The sequence below is a fragment of the Clupea harengus genome, chromosome 6, assembly GCF_900700415.2.
Source record: "Clupea harengus chromosome 6, Ch_v2.0.2, whole genome shotgun sequence".
NCBI classification, from domain to species: Eukaryota; Metazoa; Chordata; class Actinopteri; order Clupeiformes; family Clupeidae; genus Clupea; species Clupea harengus.
In genome coordinates, this window is record NC_045157.1 from 4,856,564 (window position 1) to 4,874,133 (window position 17,570).

Sequence of the window (17,570 nt, forward strand, 5' to 3'; positions counted from 1 at the left end):
GGAGAGAGCGCTGGGAATTTAAGAAGCCGCAGCAGATAATGGATTGCTCCTAGTGGGGTGATCTGGGTGGGAGTCGCAAGCACAAATAAAACACAGACGTGCCGTTCCCAAAGCCGGCACGACCATCGCCTGTCCATCACAATGGCTCGGCCTCTCTGACACATGACGATGAGGAGGAGACTTTCATACGGACTAAAACTCAGAGTCTTTTCTGGTGTCCACATAAGGAAGTGACTGACACCAAGGATACGTAAAAGAAAGTTAATAAAAACATCTAAGTGTAATTAAATAGACAAGACTTACTGTAATCAAGAAAACAACACATTAAAGAAGATAAATTGCATAAAGGGCCTAAATGGGCACCATGATATAGAGGAGACACCAAATCCCTTGGAAAAATCTATATTAGTTGGGGGGAAGGTTTTTCAAATAAATTAGAACAAAGGTCTATATTACTCTCACTACACAGACAGAGATCTGTTTATTTATTTATATTTATTTATTTATTATTTTAAGAGACTCTGAGTAACCCCTGACTGCTGTCGGCATCCATCCAGGAAGCGTTCAGAGACCATAGGGAGGGGGGCACACCCAGTCTGCTGAGATGCTCTCTGGGTAAAGGGGGGGTTCAGGGGCGGTGGGAAGGGATGGGATCCTCCCAGTTGCCCCGTTCTTCTGGCAGGCTGGCTGACCGAAGGGAGTGGCCATTATTAGTCTTTATTGTGACGGCAGGGTGAGAGAGGGAGGGAAGGAGGGAGGGAGGAAGAGAGAGAGAGAGAAGAGGAGTCTGCTTCTCCTCTGGCCTCAGACTGCTGATGCATAGCTGGCCAGGCCGCGGTCAGACAGAGCCAAGAGAACGAGGGAGATAAGAGATGCTAAATGCGTGTGTGTGTGTGTGTGTGTGTGTGTTTGTGTGGGTCTCTCTCTCTCACACACACGCACACTTACACACCCCCACCCATACTAAGGATGTTAAATCATCACTCCCACGCGACAGCTGATTTTTACAGCCCCTCTGTTTGGGCGCAGCGTTGCCAAGGTGCTGGCTTCTCATGAATCAAGCGCCATATCTCCGTCTCACATCAGGGAACGCACTAGCAGGGCCTGCGCGGAGCCCACTCTCACACACCACGCCGACAGCTTTTAAAAACCCACACACTGCAAAGGTATGTTAACACACGGACACAGTTGTTGCCCAAAAGCTCTAAACAAACGCTCCAACTCTGATTCAGGCCATTAGGAGAAGCTCATATAAACTGGGAGAACATCCTAGACCACTCTGGGCGCCTGTTTATGGCTAGACAAGAGCGCTACCCAGTGTAATACATGCAACAATGAGTGCATTGGCCAAATCTCCAGAGTATCCCTGGCTACTTGCACTGCTTGTGTCAACACTTTAGTGACTGTAGTGTCTATGGATGCCAGCTGTCACTCAAGAGACTCCGCCTGGGGAGGGACATGGGGAAAGCACAATGGAAGTTTCTAATTAAAGTGTATGAATGCACTTCAACTAAGTGCAGTATTTGGTGGGAAAACTCTGGATCCCTTACAAGCATTTTTTGACCATGAGGGCTGGGCCTCCCTCATGTCTCTCAAGGGCAAGCAAAAGGGCGTTTGGAGAACTTAGCAAGTCATATACATTTAAATATATATATTCATACTGTGTATACATGTTCACAAGGTATCAAACGCCATGATCTTAGTGTGGTTAGCACTTTGCGCTACCAGCTATGCCACAGGAGCAGCGGGGGTCCGACTCACTTTTATTCCCCACCAGCGCCACGATCGGCTGCACCTCGGCCTCTTCGTTGACCTTCTTCACCATGCCGTACCAGTCCTCCAGGTTCTCAAAGCTCTGGTAGTTGGTGATGTCATACACCAGCAGCACACCCTGGCAGAGAGCAGACAGAGACACACACGTGCCGAGATGATCACATTTATGATCACATTTATGATCACATTTATGATCACATGTATGCATTCATGATCACATGTATGCATTTATGATCACAATTATCCATTTATAATCACATGTGTGCATTTATGATGACATTCACATTTATGCATTTATGATCACATTTATGATCACATTCACATTTATTAACTTCTATACACACACGTGCCAAGATGACCACAATTATCCATTTATAATCACATTTATGATCCCATTTATCCATTTATGATCACATTTATGATCACATTTCTAATCACATTTATCCATTTATTAACCTCTATACACGCTTTACTAATAATTCAGCCTTTACAGACATCTTGATGGACACTGATAGAATAATCGTTTTACAATGGCTGGGATTTGAACACATTCACAAATATACATTATGGATCCATTTCACGGGATGCCTTCTCCAGAGCAGCCTACCCTATAGGATTTGAGTCAGTGTGTCTGCTTCCTGGGCTTCATTTCAGCTCTAGTCCTGTCCCTTCTTATTGTGTTTACTGAAAGGGGAGGGCATGTGTGTGTCAAAGAGGGATGTGTGTGTGTCAAAGAGGCATGTGTGTGTGTCAAAGAGGGATGTGTGTGTGTCAAAGAGGGATGTGTGTGTGTCAAAGAGGCATGTGTGTGTCAAAGAGGGATGTTTGGGTGACGTGACGTGACGCAGTGCCTTGCCAGTGAGAGCAGGCAGCAGGGGGCACTAGTGTCCGAACAGCCAGAAGATTCCGCTACCCTGAACACACACTGCCTGAGTGGCACACACACACACACACACACACACTGCCTGAGTGGCAGAGAATACCCTTGGCACCCCACACACACACACACACACACACACACACACACACACACACACACACACACACACACACACACACACACACACACACTGCCTGTGTGGCAGAGAACACCCTTGGCACCCCACACACACACACACACACACACACACACACTGCCTGAGTGGCAGAGAATACCCTTGGCACCCCACACACACACACACACACCTCCAGCAAACAAATACACGTACAGGAAACACACACACACACACACAGAGAGAGAGACACACGCACATACACCTCCAGCAAATACACACGTACAGGAAACACACACACACACACACACACACACACACACAGAGAGACACACACACACACAGAGAGAGACACACACACACACACACACACACACACACACACACACACACAGACACACACACACACACACACACACACACACACACACCCACACACACAGAGGTAGAGCTGACAGAGCTGCACATAAATTAGGTGAGTATCAGTAGCTTAACAGAGCGAGCTGTGGGACTGTTTGACTGATGAGAGGAGAGACTGCTCTCAGGCTGAAAAGACCACTCTGCTAGCTGCGCAAATGAAAACAGGAAGATGGCAGGAAAGGAGAGAACCAAGGGAAAGAGTGATGAATTGAGACAAATAAAGAGAAGGGCAGATTGAGAGAAGCTGAGACAGGTATATTAAAGTAAGGAAGAGGAAGACTGAGACAGAAAGAGAGAGTGTGTGTGTGTGTGTGTGTGAGAGAGGGAGAGAGCAAGAGAGAGAGAATGGCACACTGAACGAGTGATTCAAGAGTTAGAGGGAGGGAGAGAGAGATTGGTGGAGGGGGAGAGATATATTGACACACTGAGTGTTTGACCACCCCTCATACATAAGCTGCATTAACAGCTAGCCTATAAACTTGGAATCAGGCCTGTGCACTAATATTATTACTGAAGCTTGTTAACCCCCAAGCTTGCTGGGGAAACACTGCTAGATTGTAAAGCAGTCACAGAATGCTCAGAGCTTGAGGAAAAATAATGGTAAATAAACAAGAGTGGACCACACATCTCGAGTGCCAGTGTGTATGTTTGGGAGAGCGCTGCCTGTGTGTGTGTGTGTGTGTGTGTGTGTGTGTGTGTGTGTGTGTGTGTGTGTGAACAGCCACTGATACCTGAGCGCCATAGATGTACTTATCCAGCATTTTCCCTCCGATCGTCTGTCCGCCGATGTCCCACACCTGCAGTGTGACATTGAGATTGCCTGTGTGGAGACAAGAGAGAGGACGCCTGTTAAACACAGACAGACGAGGGCAGGCAGACACAGATGTTGGGCTCTTACTTCTGTTGAGGCATTCAAAGGTGATTTCCCCTGTCGTGGTTCAGCCTTCAGCTCAGCTCAGCTCAGCTCGGCTCGCTGGCAGTGAAGAGCACAGACTGCGTTTGCCTCAGACGTCAGGAAGAGGAGGACACAGAGCTTTTTACCCCCGCTTAAGCGTGCGCCTCTCGTCAGCGGAGATTGGAAACAATAAATCAAAACTCAATCTTTCAGTCCGACTGTTTCCTTTCTCCCAGCAGGGCCGCCACTCCGAGAGCGGCATCCAAGAATATTCAGCGGGGGGGGGGGGGGGGGGGGGGGGGGGGGGGGGACTGACGGGGAAGAACACAGCAGGTATGCTATCCTCCAACTCTGCACATTCACATAGTTCCACTTCGCACCCCCACCAACCCCCTCCCCCCCCCCCCCCCACACACACACACTTCTTAGCCTGGTGACTGCTGTTTGCATTGTGCTGAGCCATGCCAGGGCAGAGAGAGTGAGAGGAAATATATGTGGTGTTAAGAAAAATAGGCATAATTAAGCACAAAATAAGAGGCACGGGGCAGGGGGACAGGAAAAACAGCTCCATTCCTTATTTGAGGAAGAGCAAGAAGGAGAGAGAGAGGGAAGGAGTGAGAGAGAGAGAGAGAAGGAGAGAGCAAGAAGGAGAGAGAGAGGGAAAGTCGTTATTACTATTTTTAAATACTATTTTCCCCTCTCTTGAAAAAGTGATAGAATTTTTTGTTTTAATTTCTAAAAGTGACAAGAGCTGTTTAAAAAGCCCACTGGTTGAGCGCGGAGGAGTCCTGTCTGAGGGGGTGGTGGGGATTCGGGTTTTAAACGCGGTCGGACACGGATGGTCAGGCAGAGCCCGACACTCGCACTTAACCAAGGGAGGAAATCCAAAGGTTCACACTGACTACACCTAGACTATACACAGGCCATGTAAAGCTACATTCACAAGCCTGCTAAGGAGCCTAACATGAATCTTTCACGTGTGTGTGGGCACACACACACACACACACACACACACACACACACACACACACACACACACACACACACACACACACACACACACACACACACACACACACACACACACACACACACACACACACACACACACGTCTTCATAATTTTTAGTGCATGAAAGTATTTGTATGAATTGATAGGCCTATATACCATGTTTTATTTTTTCAACAACTCAATCTGTAGAAGGTAAATGCTCCTCGTCAACCTTACATGCCAATTTTTTTTTCCTTTCCATCTTTGAGGTTAAAGCCTATTTCCTATGTCTCTGCCTTTCCATGCGTGTTTGTTTTTCAATTGTCAAAAAATAGCCAGGGCTTTCAATATTACTACTGTGCTCCAAGACTGTCAGCACAAATACCCAAATGAAACAGGCTTCAAGAAGTTTCTGAAAAAGACGTCAGGACAATTATTAGTAATTAGTAAATTATGTTTTAAATGCGATTATGTCAGACGATTTCCATGACAGCGGATGGTCGGAATTCATCTCATGCTGCCTCTACAGCACACATAAAGAACAGGTCATCAGCAGGACAAAATGGCGGAGTAGTATTATGTATTATTATTATTCAGATCGGGGGAAATTTGGGTCCTTCATAACTAAGGCATCTAGCGAGTCATGCGATCTACAAAACACGGATAAAGTATTTGTTGCAATAAAAGATAATGATGAAATGTTAGAAAATGAAAGATAATAAATGTGTGAACATCATGCTAATTTCAATTTAGAATTATAGTTTTCTTTTTGTTGTTGTTGTTGTTGTTTGTGTGCCATGCACATTCCCTGGAGAGTGTAGTTTGCAATCTCCTGACCCAATTTTCCAGTTGAATTAAAGCCATAAGTATCAACCACTTTCCTAACAATGTAATTTTAACCAAATGGTCTAACAACTGCAATTTCCCGCTCTGTGTCATTTTAAATTATTTAAATGATCTAAATGCCCCTAATTAAATACTGTCCGAATGTCGCAAACACTCAACTGATGCTTGTATCACTTACATCACTAAATACACTTGCGCTGAAGGAATTATACTAATGAAGTCTCACGTCAGCGTCAAGTTAAAAGTATTTTATCTTAATTTCACACAAACAGGGTCTGCTGGTCGAAAGAAAGGATTTAAAGATAGAATTTGGATTAAAAGAAGCATTTATTTTACAGTGCAACTCTAAGGAGCATCACAGGACAGACTTATTTACAAAAGCTTTGAAAACAAACAAAAAAAAGCTGCGGGTTTTATGCGGTCCAAAACAACTATCGGTTGAAAACAAGTCGGAAGGGTTGGTTAGAAGAGGCGACAGTAAGAATGTAATGCTGTGTGTGTGTGTGTGTGTGTGTGTGTGTGTGTGTGTGTTTATACTGCAGGGTATCTCCACGGTTTTGGCCCATTGGGCAGGAGCAGGCCTTTGCCTTCAGAGGGATGGAAAAAAAAAAAAAAAAATGGAAGGTGTTTATTCTGGAGAGAAGAGCGCTCCGAGGGAATAAAAGTGAGTGGAGGCAGACACTCCACAATAAGGAGCCACCGAGACAGAGGCGCACACACACACACACACACACACACACACACACACACACACACACACACAATCATCCTCCGTTTGGCCGGCACGGCAAACACCACAGAGGCAGCCAGAGAGAGTTAAAAAAGCCAGAGAAGGAGGGGAGAAAAAGCTTTTAGCGACCTTCAACAAAACATCTTTAGCATGTCCAAACTCAGAGGTGAGGAGGGTAAACATCCGATTCACTCAGAGTACACACACAGCACAAGCACAGTCAAAAGGAAATAAACCTGAAGCAAGACTGCATATATATAAACTTCTATTTTTCTTATGAATACAAATTTAATTATTGATATTTTCAATAAAATAAAATATATAATATAATAGAGGTGGGTTATTGCATTTCTGATGATCCTTCTAGCCATAACTAAATTAAATTACAAAATACTCAGGGGTGTAGGGGTGTGTGTGTGTGGGGGGGGGGGGGGGGCAACAAGCACTAAGCACTATGATGTGTGGAGGATACATTAGACAGCACGGTATCATACCTATGTGTGTGTTTTAAGGAGTGCATAAGGAGTGCGAGTGCATGTGCTGAAAAACACAGAGGGGTGTGGGGGTGTGGGGGTGTTCTCACCTGGCAGGGTTATTCTCTTCAGAAAGAAGTCCAGGCCTATCGTTTGTTTGTACTGTTTCCCAAAGGCCTCCTGTGCAAACCTGGTGGCCAGAGATGTCTAAGGAGGGGAGACAGACACAGAGAGAGAGAGAGAGAGAGAGAGAGAGAGAGAGAGAGAGAGAGAGAGAGAGAGATTGAAACACAACCTGGCCAGTTACAGTCAACACTACAACCTTCCAGATCAACTGAATGTTCCTCAGTGCGTCTATACTGATTGGCAGTGTGATATATCAAGCAATCCAGAGAGAAAGCCTACTGACGTTTTGTTACACGAGGTTTGGAACTGGGAGCTGTGCATAAAAAGTAACCAAATATCGTCACACTTATTAATCAGATCTGTGTTCCGCAATTAACAGTCTATATGCAACGGCAAGTGTTATCATTCTCGCAAGTCTCACGGCCGTGTCTAATGCTGGGGGAGTAGGTGTGCTGTGAGACTGCTGAAGCTCCAACAGTCGCTTCTGACTGACAGTGAGAGAAAAGGGAAGGCGTCTCCCGTAAGTTTGTTTAAATTGTTCGGGGAGTTTGCCGGGACAGTGGAGATCACTGGGTGGGAGGTTGAGTCCCGCATCTGTGACATTTTCCGGAAAATGACATGGACAGCGGGGGCTAAATATGCCCCCCCCAGCAATTAGAAAAGCAGGTGGTCAGACAGGCTCCCACCTCAGTAATTGCCACACATTACAAAAGTGTGTGACGCTGTCTATGTGTTTTTCCTCCACCGAAGAGAGTTTAAAAAAAAAAAAAAAAAAGAAGACATTTCATATTCCAAGGTCCGTGGGAATTGGCCGTATTGGGTTGATGTGCCAAGTTTAATTCACTTTGATGGATGAGGGAGAGAGAAAAATGAAGTGTTGCATGTCTAATAGCTAACTTTAGAATGGTGCGCTTGCATAAACACCGAGAAAAACTGACACACCGGGTCTGCCCGCGCAACCAGAAAAATCATGTTATGCAGCTACGGAGAAAAAACTCAAAACTGGTATCATCTAGTGGCAGGTAATGTTCACTTCAACGCCTCTGTGAGCGAGAGCGAGGAAGAAAAGACAGACAATACTTCCATTAAATACCACATAATTTCATTCAAATCAACTGCCACAACCACAGGGAAAGGAATGTAGTTGGAAATTAAACGGACACTTCTTTGAACGATTTTCCCCCTTCAGAGAGACACCAGAAGTGTAACAAAATAGTATTTCCTGACTTGATAAACACCAGAATGTTCATCTGAACAAATGCTCACTGGACGCTCACTAGAAAATACACAGGCCTGCACGGCCAGACATCAGCGCCGATGAAGAATGAGCGACATGACGGACAGGGCTGCAAAAGCAAAATCACTAGAGGTCACTGACGCAACAGGGAGAGGTGTGGCCATCTTGGTAGCCCAAACAATTTTTAACAACGCCAGGGTAACTCGCCCGGACAGCAAAAATCTATTCCACATGCTCGCGCTGGCAGAGAGAAGCATTTGTCTTGGCGTTCCAGTAGCTTGGCTTTCCCTCTTGCCTTCTCGTAGTCATCTCTCTCTCTCTCTCTCTCTCTCTCTCTCTCTCTCTCTCTCTCTCTCTTTTCAGCACACAACTGGAAGCAGGGCATGTAAACGCTGGCGTAATCCAAGGCTTGCTCTCGACTTGGGGTCACCGGCGAAAAAGGAGGCGGCAAAGTGAGGACTGCAGGGGACACGAAAAACAAACCAGCTGTTTTCGTGTCCGAGGCCAAGCAGGCAAATTGAGAGCAGGAAGACAAACAGCACACGCTTCTCCCAGGCACCAAAAGGCCTGCGAACAATCACTTACTAGAGACGGTGGTGATGCATTTAATTAACATGGTTGTTTCGCATCATTATAATCCACACCAAACTATAAACATTGAAAGAAAAACTAAAATAGCCCAATCACAGAAGAGGAACACTGGTGGAAATCAGCATTCATGTTTCACATTTTAGAAGTAGTTGCTTTCCCTGGAGCAGGCCACCGTGCAGTCTAAAACTTTCACTACATTTACTCTCAGGGATTACAGATATCATCACTGCCCACCATCTGGGGCTAATTGTCATAGCCTTTAAGGCTTTTTAAAAGTTTTTAATTTCTTGTAATACTTCACAACAACCTACCTACATTCACAGACAAATGACAGCTAAAAAAAACTCTGCAGTTTGGCAGCACAGTTCTGTATTTGCGTCTCTCGGACCGGACCGGCACAGCCTGCGCTCCATATTCCTCACCTGAAAGGAGATATAGTTTTGAAGGCTTCCACTTGGCATAGTGGACAGCCTTTCATAAACTAGTGCTGCCACTCTCTAAATGGACAACCACAGGCAGGATTAGGGCCTGCGACACGGGCCAAGAAAAACCGATCCCATTGCAATTTGCTGAGCAAATTCACATTAATAAGGGGGGAAATGGCAGACAAGTTGTCAGTCACAGGGACTGTTCAGAATGGGGGGTAGTCCCCCCCCCCCCCCCCCTCCTCTCCCCCGGTCCGGCACAGACAAGCAGGTAAAGTATTCAGACTGCTGAGCTGACACCTGGTAGCAGTGGAGAAAGATCGGGGGGGAGGGAGTGTTAATGTACTGTGTCAGAGACGGACTGAGCACATCTGTGTGTGTGTGTGTGTGTGTGTGTGTGTGTGTGTGTGTGTGTGTGTGTGTGTGTGTGTGTGTGTGTGTGTGTGTGTGTGTGTGTGTGTGTGTGTGTGGAAGGAAAAGAGGGAGTGGGGGTAAGAATGACATTTCTTATGTTGAATGCACTCATTTTTGCTTCCTTCAGTGTACGGCCTGGCCGTCTTAGTGAAAGCACAAGCAGTGTTGCACAAGTCAAAAAGCTCTTCAGATAGATGCAGTGTGTTCACACTCGATCATAAGGGGGGATCGAGAGCCATTCAAAGGGAAAGAGCTCTGCATTGCCATGACAACCCTGTCTGCTTTGCTAAACATGGCTCACTAGAGATAGGGCTTAGTCGGTTTTGATGGACGCAGTGGAATACCCCCGAAAACGGCTCTTCCTGCTTTTGCTGTGGGATTTAAAAACAAGCTCTAGAACTAACCTAGAAGCAAAACTCTAAAATCCCTCAGCAGCAGCACCACCAAACTCAATACACAACTCCCGAGTTTATTTAGCTTAATCAAATTACACCCATTTAGATCACACATTTAGATTACTAAGCCCAACTGCTATCAGTTGCTTAAGTAAAATACTTAAATGCTTAATATTAAAATACCATACAGCACAGCCACTTTGATTCAAAGCTGTGGTTAAAAAGAGGAAGAGAACCATTGGGCCTAGAGCTAACAGGCACTGACAGTATTTAGTGATACTCCTCTTTCCACTCTCAAAGAGCATGAAAATATTGACATGAATCTCAAGCTGTTTAATGCGACCTTAGACTGAGGAAGCTCTTGCAAAACGCTCTCTTCTAAGCGTATAAACAATGTCATAAGAATTATAATGGGTTGTAATTATGCGAATACCTCGAAGGTCACTCCAGAAAGGTTCTAATGAGAAAGGCAGCCCGTGCAATGCCACAACAGTCAACATACCTCACCCGCGGTTCCGTGGTACGCTGCCATTAACGCTGACGTACTCGGCAACTGCCGTTGCCATGGAATTTACTAGGTAGTCTATGGGAGAACATATCATTTAGAGCACACGGAGATCATACTGTGGGCTTTTTAACGGGAGCATATTGAGGCATGTTTCATTTCATACGGAGCCTTATTGGTGCATGCTTCGTTAAAAGAGTGTGTGCTCTCTGGCTGGGGGTCAGGCCCATTACAGGGGACTGAAGACTGGCTCCTACTGTTTCATACACAAAGACGCAGCATCGGGGCCACAGCCTCCCTGTCAAGCCCTGCGACTCTACGAAGTGGACAAATGGTAGAAAATGCATGACAAGAAAAGAAAATAATACAAAAACATTTTTAAAAAAGGGGTAAATGCCATAGCTACAAAATGCCAGAGTTTTTTGTGTCCATGACGGCAAATCTGCTCTCATCTGGACATATTAGCCATATTATCAAGCTTTATCAGAAATTCCCAAAATAATAAGCCCTTTGAAATAAAAATAAAAATGTATGTTCAAAAAATCTGATGAACATAAGAACGCTGAAATTGTTCCATAGGAATAAAGCACACCACACAATAATGCACAATTCATAATACAGACTATGTTAAGAAAGGGTGTATTCTTAAGAATTATGAAATCATTGGGCTAACAGCCGACATTACAGCTATGTTTCAAGCTATACCCCAGCATCCTACTCTGACATATGTCAAACAGGCAGTATGTATTACTTGCTTACAAAATATTACAAAATAGTACTAAGAAATCCCTCTGCTCATTAATGGCCGAATACTAAGGAAAAGATCTGATAAACCATAGGTCAGACCACCAGTGCACAATATTCACCCAGTGTTGCACACTAATGTTTAAAATGCCTGCCCTTAAGATTACCTTTAGGCTATCCTGTCTTTATCCCAGATGAATACTATCCTACAACAACTGCAAAGCCTAGAGGAAAATCCGTCCATGCAACATGGATTAGAGGCCAGGTACAATTAATAGGTTTAGAAGGCAGTTACTCAAGAAAGGATTCACGCCAGAATTAAACACACAGTATTACCTTAGAAATGGCATAGGCCTATATAAATATCCCTTCAAAATACATTAACTTAATCCCCCTCATCAATCACTGAGATGCCCATTTAGAGATAAATCAACAAAAAGTTGAAAAGTTGGCTAAGAAAATTCATCCGTCACACGATCAGCAATGTCTACATTTGGATCTATCCAAACGCAGGCAAGGAGGCTTAATAACACAGGCCTGTATTCTCACAATCTTTTCACCTTACACCAATGCTTTAAATAGATATGCATATTTCTATGAAGCGTCAGGAAAAATATAACAGATTAAGCGCTTGGGTAACTTTATGACCACAGTATGACTTGATTCTTTTCATTATTTGAGACCCCAATGTTGTATATTAAAGGAACAATTCTGAATAAGCATAAATGCAGCCTGTAGTGTTATGCATACAGCTCCTACAAGCTTTCCATATGCATTAATTTGTGTTGTAGGAGTGTGTGGGCGTGCGTGCGTACGTATGTGCGTGTGTGCGTGCATGGGGGGAAGAGTGATGACACTTCTGCATCACAACATAGAACTGGCCTGCCAAAGGTATATAGTCTCTTATTCATTTAAGACTGATGCGTTTGAGTGTGTGAGTGTATGAGTGAGAGTGAGAGTGAGAGTGTTAGTGAGTGAGTGAGTTAGTAAGTGTGTGAGTGAGAGTGAGTGACAACAGGTATGAAATGTAACTATGGACCAGGTAGTGGTATCCCGAGGGCATTTACTTAGCTACAAATGTCCCCGTGCATAACATCACATGTGAAGCCTCTCACTGCTTAAGCATCAAAAGTGAGATGCAAGGATGTCGTCCTGTCAACGGAGGTACAGCATATACCAAATTAGCCGAGTAAGCTGTTCTGGTGTTGTGGAGACCCCATTCAGCAAATAGCCTACCTAACGTTGACATTACCATGACTTTCAATCAAGAACACTAATAAATAGAAATGGGTTAATACAGTCATACAAGGTGTCATTTTGACATACAAATGTTCGGACGATTGTAATTGCAATCTGGTTTATACTGTTACTTTGCTTCTGCAGATTACGACCTAAGAAAGCTAACATAATGTCAGCAAGTCTGGGACCTAAACGTCCATGAAATAACAGACGCCAGAGCCGACAGTACTATCTATCTTTGTTTAAAGTTATTCGCTTCTTATCGTTCGGTGTTACTTTTAATGCTAGTTAGCATTCAAGTTATGTAGATATCTGAAATGAGTTGCTTTGATAGCGAAACGGCAAGCTAAAAAACATGCATCAAACGCTATTTTACAAGTTGGTATGTTCTTAGTTCAGGATGAACGCTTAGTAAGCAACGACTTTAATCAAGAATGAGTATTTTCCTATACATTTCCCTTCTGGTATTTAACAAACTAAAGCAGGTAAATAAATAGACAACGATGGCCTGCAAAGTTGGCTAGCTGTTAATGTTAACTTGATAAGGTTAGCAAGCTGACGTTAGCAATTCAGCTATGCAAGCTAGGGACCCAGCTAGCTAAACCATCATCCTCAAATCTGAAAATCACCCTACCTTTCCAGACGCTCCGTCCCCGATTACCACAATTTTTAGCTGTCGATCTTGACTCTCTTCTTCGGAGTCCGACATGTTAACAGAAATATGCAGTTAAAAATGTATTCCTGAAACTAGAGTGAGCAACAACTGTTCCGATGGTTTGTCTATGCAGCAACACGGCTAATCAGATTGAACCAGCGCTAAGCAACCGGACGCCATATTCACTGCTTAGCTACAGCCAGGCTTGTACCACTGTTAAGGAATCTACACGAAACAATGTCTCTTCTCTCTTGATGGAAAATGTGTCGTTTCTTAGATGGTTGACGAGTGTAACTTGGAAGTATGTTCGAATATACGTCAACTCTGTGATTGATAAATATATGGGGCAAAATCATCCAAATGTTTTTACAATGGGCAGGCAGATGGACCAGTCTCAATGACGCGTCCCCGTCGCTAAGACACAGTGGGGTTAAAGGTTAGGGGGCGTTTTGCTTAGAGAGCGCGTGTGTCTATGTTTTATGGATTTATTTGTGTCTGGAGTGGACACCTGTGTTGTTAATTATTTCTGATTTGCTCAGCTATTGTTGGCATCTAATTTGCAGCCTACGTTTGTAACCTGAACAAATCCTGCACTATAGGGTGCTATGTCGTGTTGAATATGTTGCGCTGCTTCATAAGTCTACAGGGCACTGTTGTAGTCAGTGAAGTGCATTGATTTAGTCCTTGAGGTTGTAAACCTATGGCTTAATGAATAAGTAATAGTGCTTGTGTATTTCTATTTAAACGTACACAGCGTTTTCATTGGGCTACAACCTTGGCACAACAAATTGTAAGAGCAATGTATCGGTGCAGTCAGTGGATTTTGATGTGGAAAAATCCAGATTTATAATGATGACGTATAGGTTATACACGAAGATTAATAGTTCCTTTGTGTTCTGTGCATGCGGGTACTTTGTTTTAGGGTGCATCTTTTATACATTTTTGACAATTTAAAGAAGTATTGAATATTGATTTATCATGCCGTCAGAGTTGTTTCAAGTCCAGTGGAATTTAATTTTTTGACGACAAAAACTAGGCTACTTACAGCACCTCACCTAATATATTCTCAGTGTAGTTGAACCTACTTGTATTTTTTGACTAATGTTGCATATTCATTCATGTAGCATATACTGGACAGCAGGTCGACTGCTATATGGAACCAGCTCAAACTAAGAACGTTTGCTTTTCCCTGCCTGGTTAACAGAATAGAATAGTATAACCGTTTGGCTTCCACAGGACAGGAATTTGCACCTGGACCTGTCAAAGCAAAGTGGAGGTGACTGCAGGGTGAAATTGGTCCTTTAACATCCTGAGGCACTGACTGAAAAATAAAATAAAAAGAGGACCACTGTGCGAGCCATGTGTGATGTTTCACAAACGGGTATCTTTACAAAGAGAATACAAATACTCTCTGTACTAACCAGGTACATTTTAATACCAGAACAATTGAATAAAGACCATGAAAATATAGTATATGACAGTTTCTACCACAGTCCATTGTGCATTTGCACATTCCCACTTACACATGAACTCACACACACACACACACATGTATGCATATTAAGGGAGTAAAAACATGTGCATCAGGTTTCAGTCCTCTCAATAACTTTCCGTCATTCATTTTACCACATTGATTTCTACTCTAGGGCACAAGAAAGGAATAATTAAATAGTAACAACACACATTAACACAACTATTTCAATTTAACATGTATTCAAATCAAGTTTTAGGTTTTGTGATGTCAAATAGGCTACTTTACTAAAGGTGACACTAGGACAGCCATGTCTTTGATTTTTAGTCTTTGTACAGCCACTCCCGCAATATGATCAAAGTGTGTACGACAACCACTATAAACATTTGGTGTGAAACCTGTACAAGTAACACAGCAATAACACCATGCTCCACACCTTGGGTACAGTTCTGGCAACTTTATAGCAGGAACGATCAGGTAAGAAATCCACCAATTCAAATTATGCATGTTTTTATGGGTTTGCATTAAAGGATGTATGGATACTGTCTTGCTAATCATGATAAATAGGACCATGTGCAGATGTTGGTTGATGGTTTGGTTTGGTTTTCTTCCGTTAGTGTTGAGGTATATATAGTGTCCTATGGCATTACAAAGCCTAGTCGTTGGAACATTACTTTAATGTATAAAAATGGGCTAATGTACTATAGATTTAGTAAAATACTGCATGCAAGGATTATTTTTACTTCCATATATGGAAATAATAAATGTAACATTTGTCAATGACAGAGGTCTGGTGTGAAAAGCAGACCTATTCACTTGGCGGAAGGTTTTTCCACCACATTTGAAAGATTGATCTGGCTGCATAATGTAATGTGGAGAAAATTGTACTGAACTGTTGTGTTTTGTTCCCACATACCTGAAATTACCTATCCTTACATTATGGTACACATTTAACCCAATGGACACCATTTTTAAAGCATAGTCGATTTCAAAATGACACACATGGCCTGGTGTAGCATATATTTGACCAAAACAAAAAAAAGACTTAAATTGCACTTAGGTCTGCATTCATTAAGACAAAGACAAACCAAAGATGCCTTTTTCCCATTTGTGAACACACCACCACATTTCAAAAAAGCAAACAATGAAACCAAATAATTCAAAGATGGGAGTATTATTTAATGGCAATTTCAGTTCTCAATAGCTGAACCCTCAAAATATGCTACAGCCCAATAGAAAATTCCGTTATTTTATTTATAAAACTGAGATTGGACATTGTTATGGAAAGTGAGGATTTTGCGGTTGTGAATATTCGTTAGTCTATGGATTATGAAATATTTTTAACAGTTCAACGCATGATTCGAGACGTTATTATTAACGATGTGAAGACGCATATTTGGTTATATTGTAAAAAGAAATGCAGTTGTGCAGGTGTAAGGCCTAATCTAAAATGAGACAACATTTATGTTCAACATTTGTATTCCACTTTCAATTGTTCAATCATTTTGCGGAATAGGCCATATCCTCCATCATAAACAAAACGCTGGCTGGATTGACCGAGGCTACCAGACTCTAACCAAATGTAATTGTTTTTTAAAGTGGATTTTAAATACTGCTTTTGTCTAGGTACTTGTTGAACAGGCCTACAGAAACCCATCACGGATCCAAGTAACACTTTTCATTTGTTCGTAGGGGTCGCATACAGACATACGCAATTATGTCTGACCACTTTTACTTTATCGACTTAGAAACTCGAACTTCTGAACTATTTTACAATTTGATTAACCAACAACCCCAAATAACTGATGACAAACTATTTTAAAAACTTAATTTAATATCGTGTTAATTGTAGTTTAGACTCAAAGTGTTGTCTGTGTTGCATATATCGTTCTTTGTTTGTTTCAGTCAGTTAATTTGGTCTATTCTGTCCTATATTATATAGCCTATACAAACACTCCAGTATGACACAGTATTACGATTAGTCAACTTTCTCAACGTCTTCTCTGTGAAAAATTATAAAGGAAATGAAGGGGAAAACCAAAGTTAGAGGGAAATCACAGTTATTTTCATAATGTTAAACACAACAACCACCCATTACTAAATGAATAAAGCAATTCTCCAGGAGAGCGCGTGCAGGCACACTTGTTTTGAATTATTAGCTGCGAATATTAGACCACTTCCGAGTTCACCTCTGAGTGTTGACCCAGCAGACCTAGACTTTAAATCACACAAAAGTGCACAGGCTACATTGGAAGTTCTGTTTCACGATAGACCATGATAATTCAGTGTATATATGAAGACAAATGTTTCATAATTTACTAAAGCTGCAGCCATCCTTCTGTGTTGGGCTTATGTCTGATTACTAGTGGCTATTATGTAATTGTCATAAACACTGATGGGTGGCAATAATTTCTAAAAAGGATTACGGTCAACATGCGCTAACGGGAGATGGAACAAGAACACCTGTTAGGCATTTCCGAGCGCGTCTCCACAGCTGTGCGGCCTGTGGTCATTGAGACATGTGTTTTCTATTACAAAACACACGGAATTTCTCTTTTCTCACCATGATTTCAGAGCCACTTCACTTCGCTTACGAGGAGAATTATCAAACACGTCGTTGGTCGGTGTGTGGAAGCCAGTGGCGAACGT

At 42.9% G+C, this 17,570-nt stretch overlaps 1 protein-coding gene across 2 annotated transcripts in view; it reads right to left on the bottom strand.

Annotated features, from left to right (window-relative positions):
• The window catches only part of rab28 (RAB28, member RAS oncogene family), a 35,199-nt gene extending 21,347 nt beyond the window's left edge, over positions 1-13,852 (bottom strand). The window contains exons 1-4 of one of the 2 annotated variants that reach the window (XM_012820572.3): positions 13,430-13,851; positions 7,230-7,326; positions 3,917-4,005; positions 1,762-1,891 (exon numbers count right to left, since the gene is read on the bottom strand). In XM_012820572.3, coding sequence (XP_012676026.1) covers positions 1,762-1,891; positions 3,917-4,005; positions 7,230-7,326; positions 13,430-13,504 — 391 coding nt within the window. In that variant the 5' untranslated portion in view covers positions 13,505-13,851. Of the gene's footprint in view, positions 1-1,761; positions 1,892-3,916; positions 4,006-7,229; positions 7,327-13,429 lie in introns of both variants that reach the window. The other variant, XM_031568806.2, reaches the window with a different exon arrangement.
• Between the last annotated feature and the right edge of the window lie 3,718 nt (positions 13,853-17,570).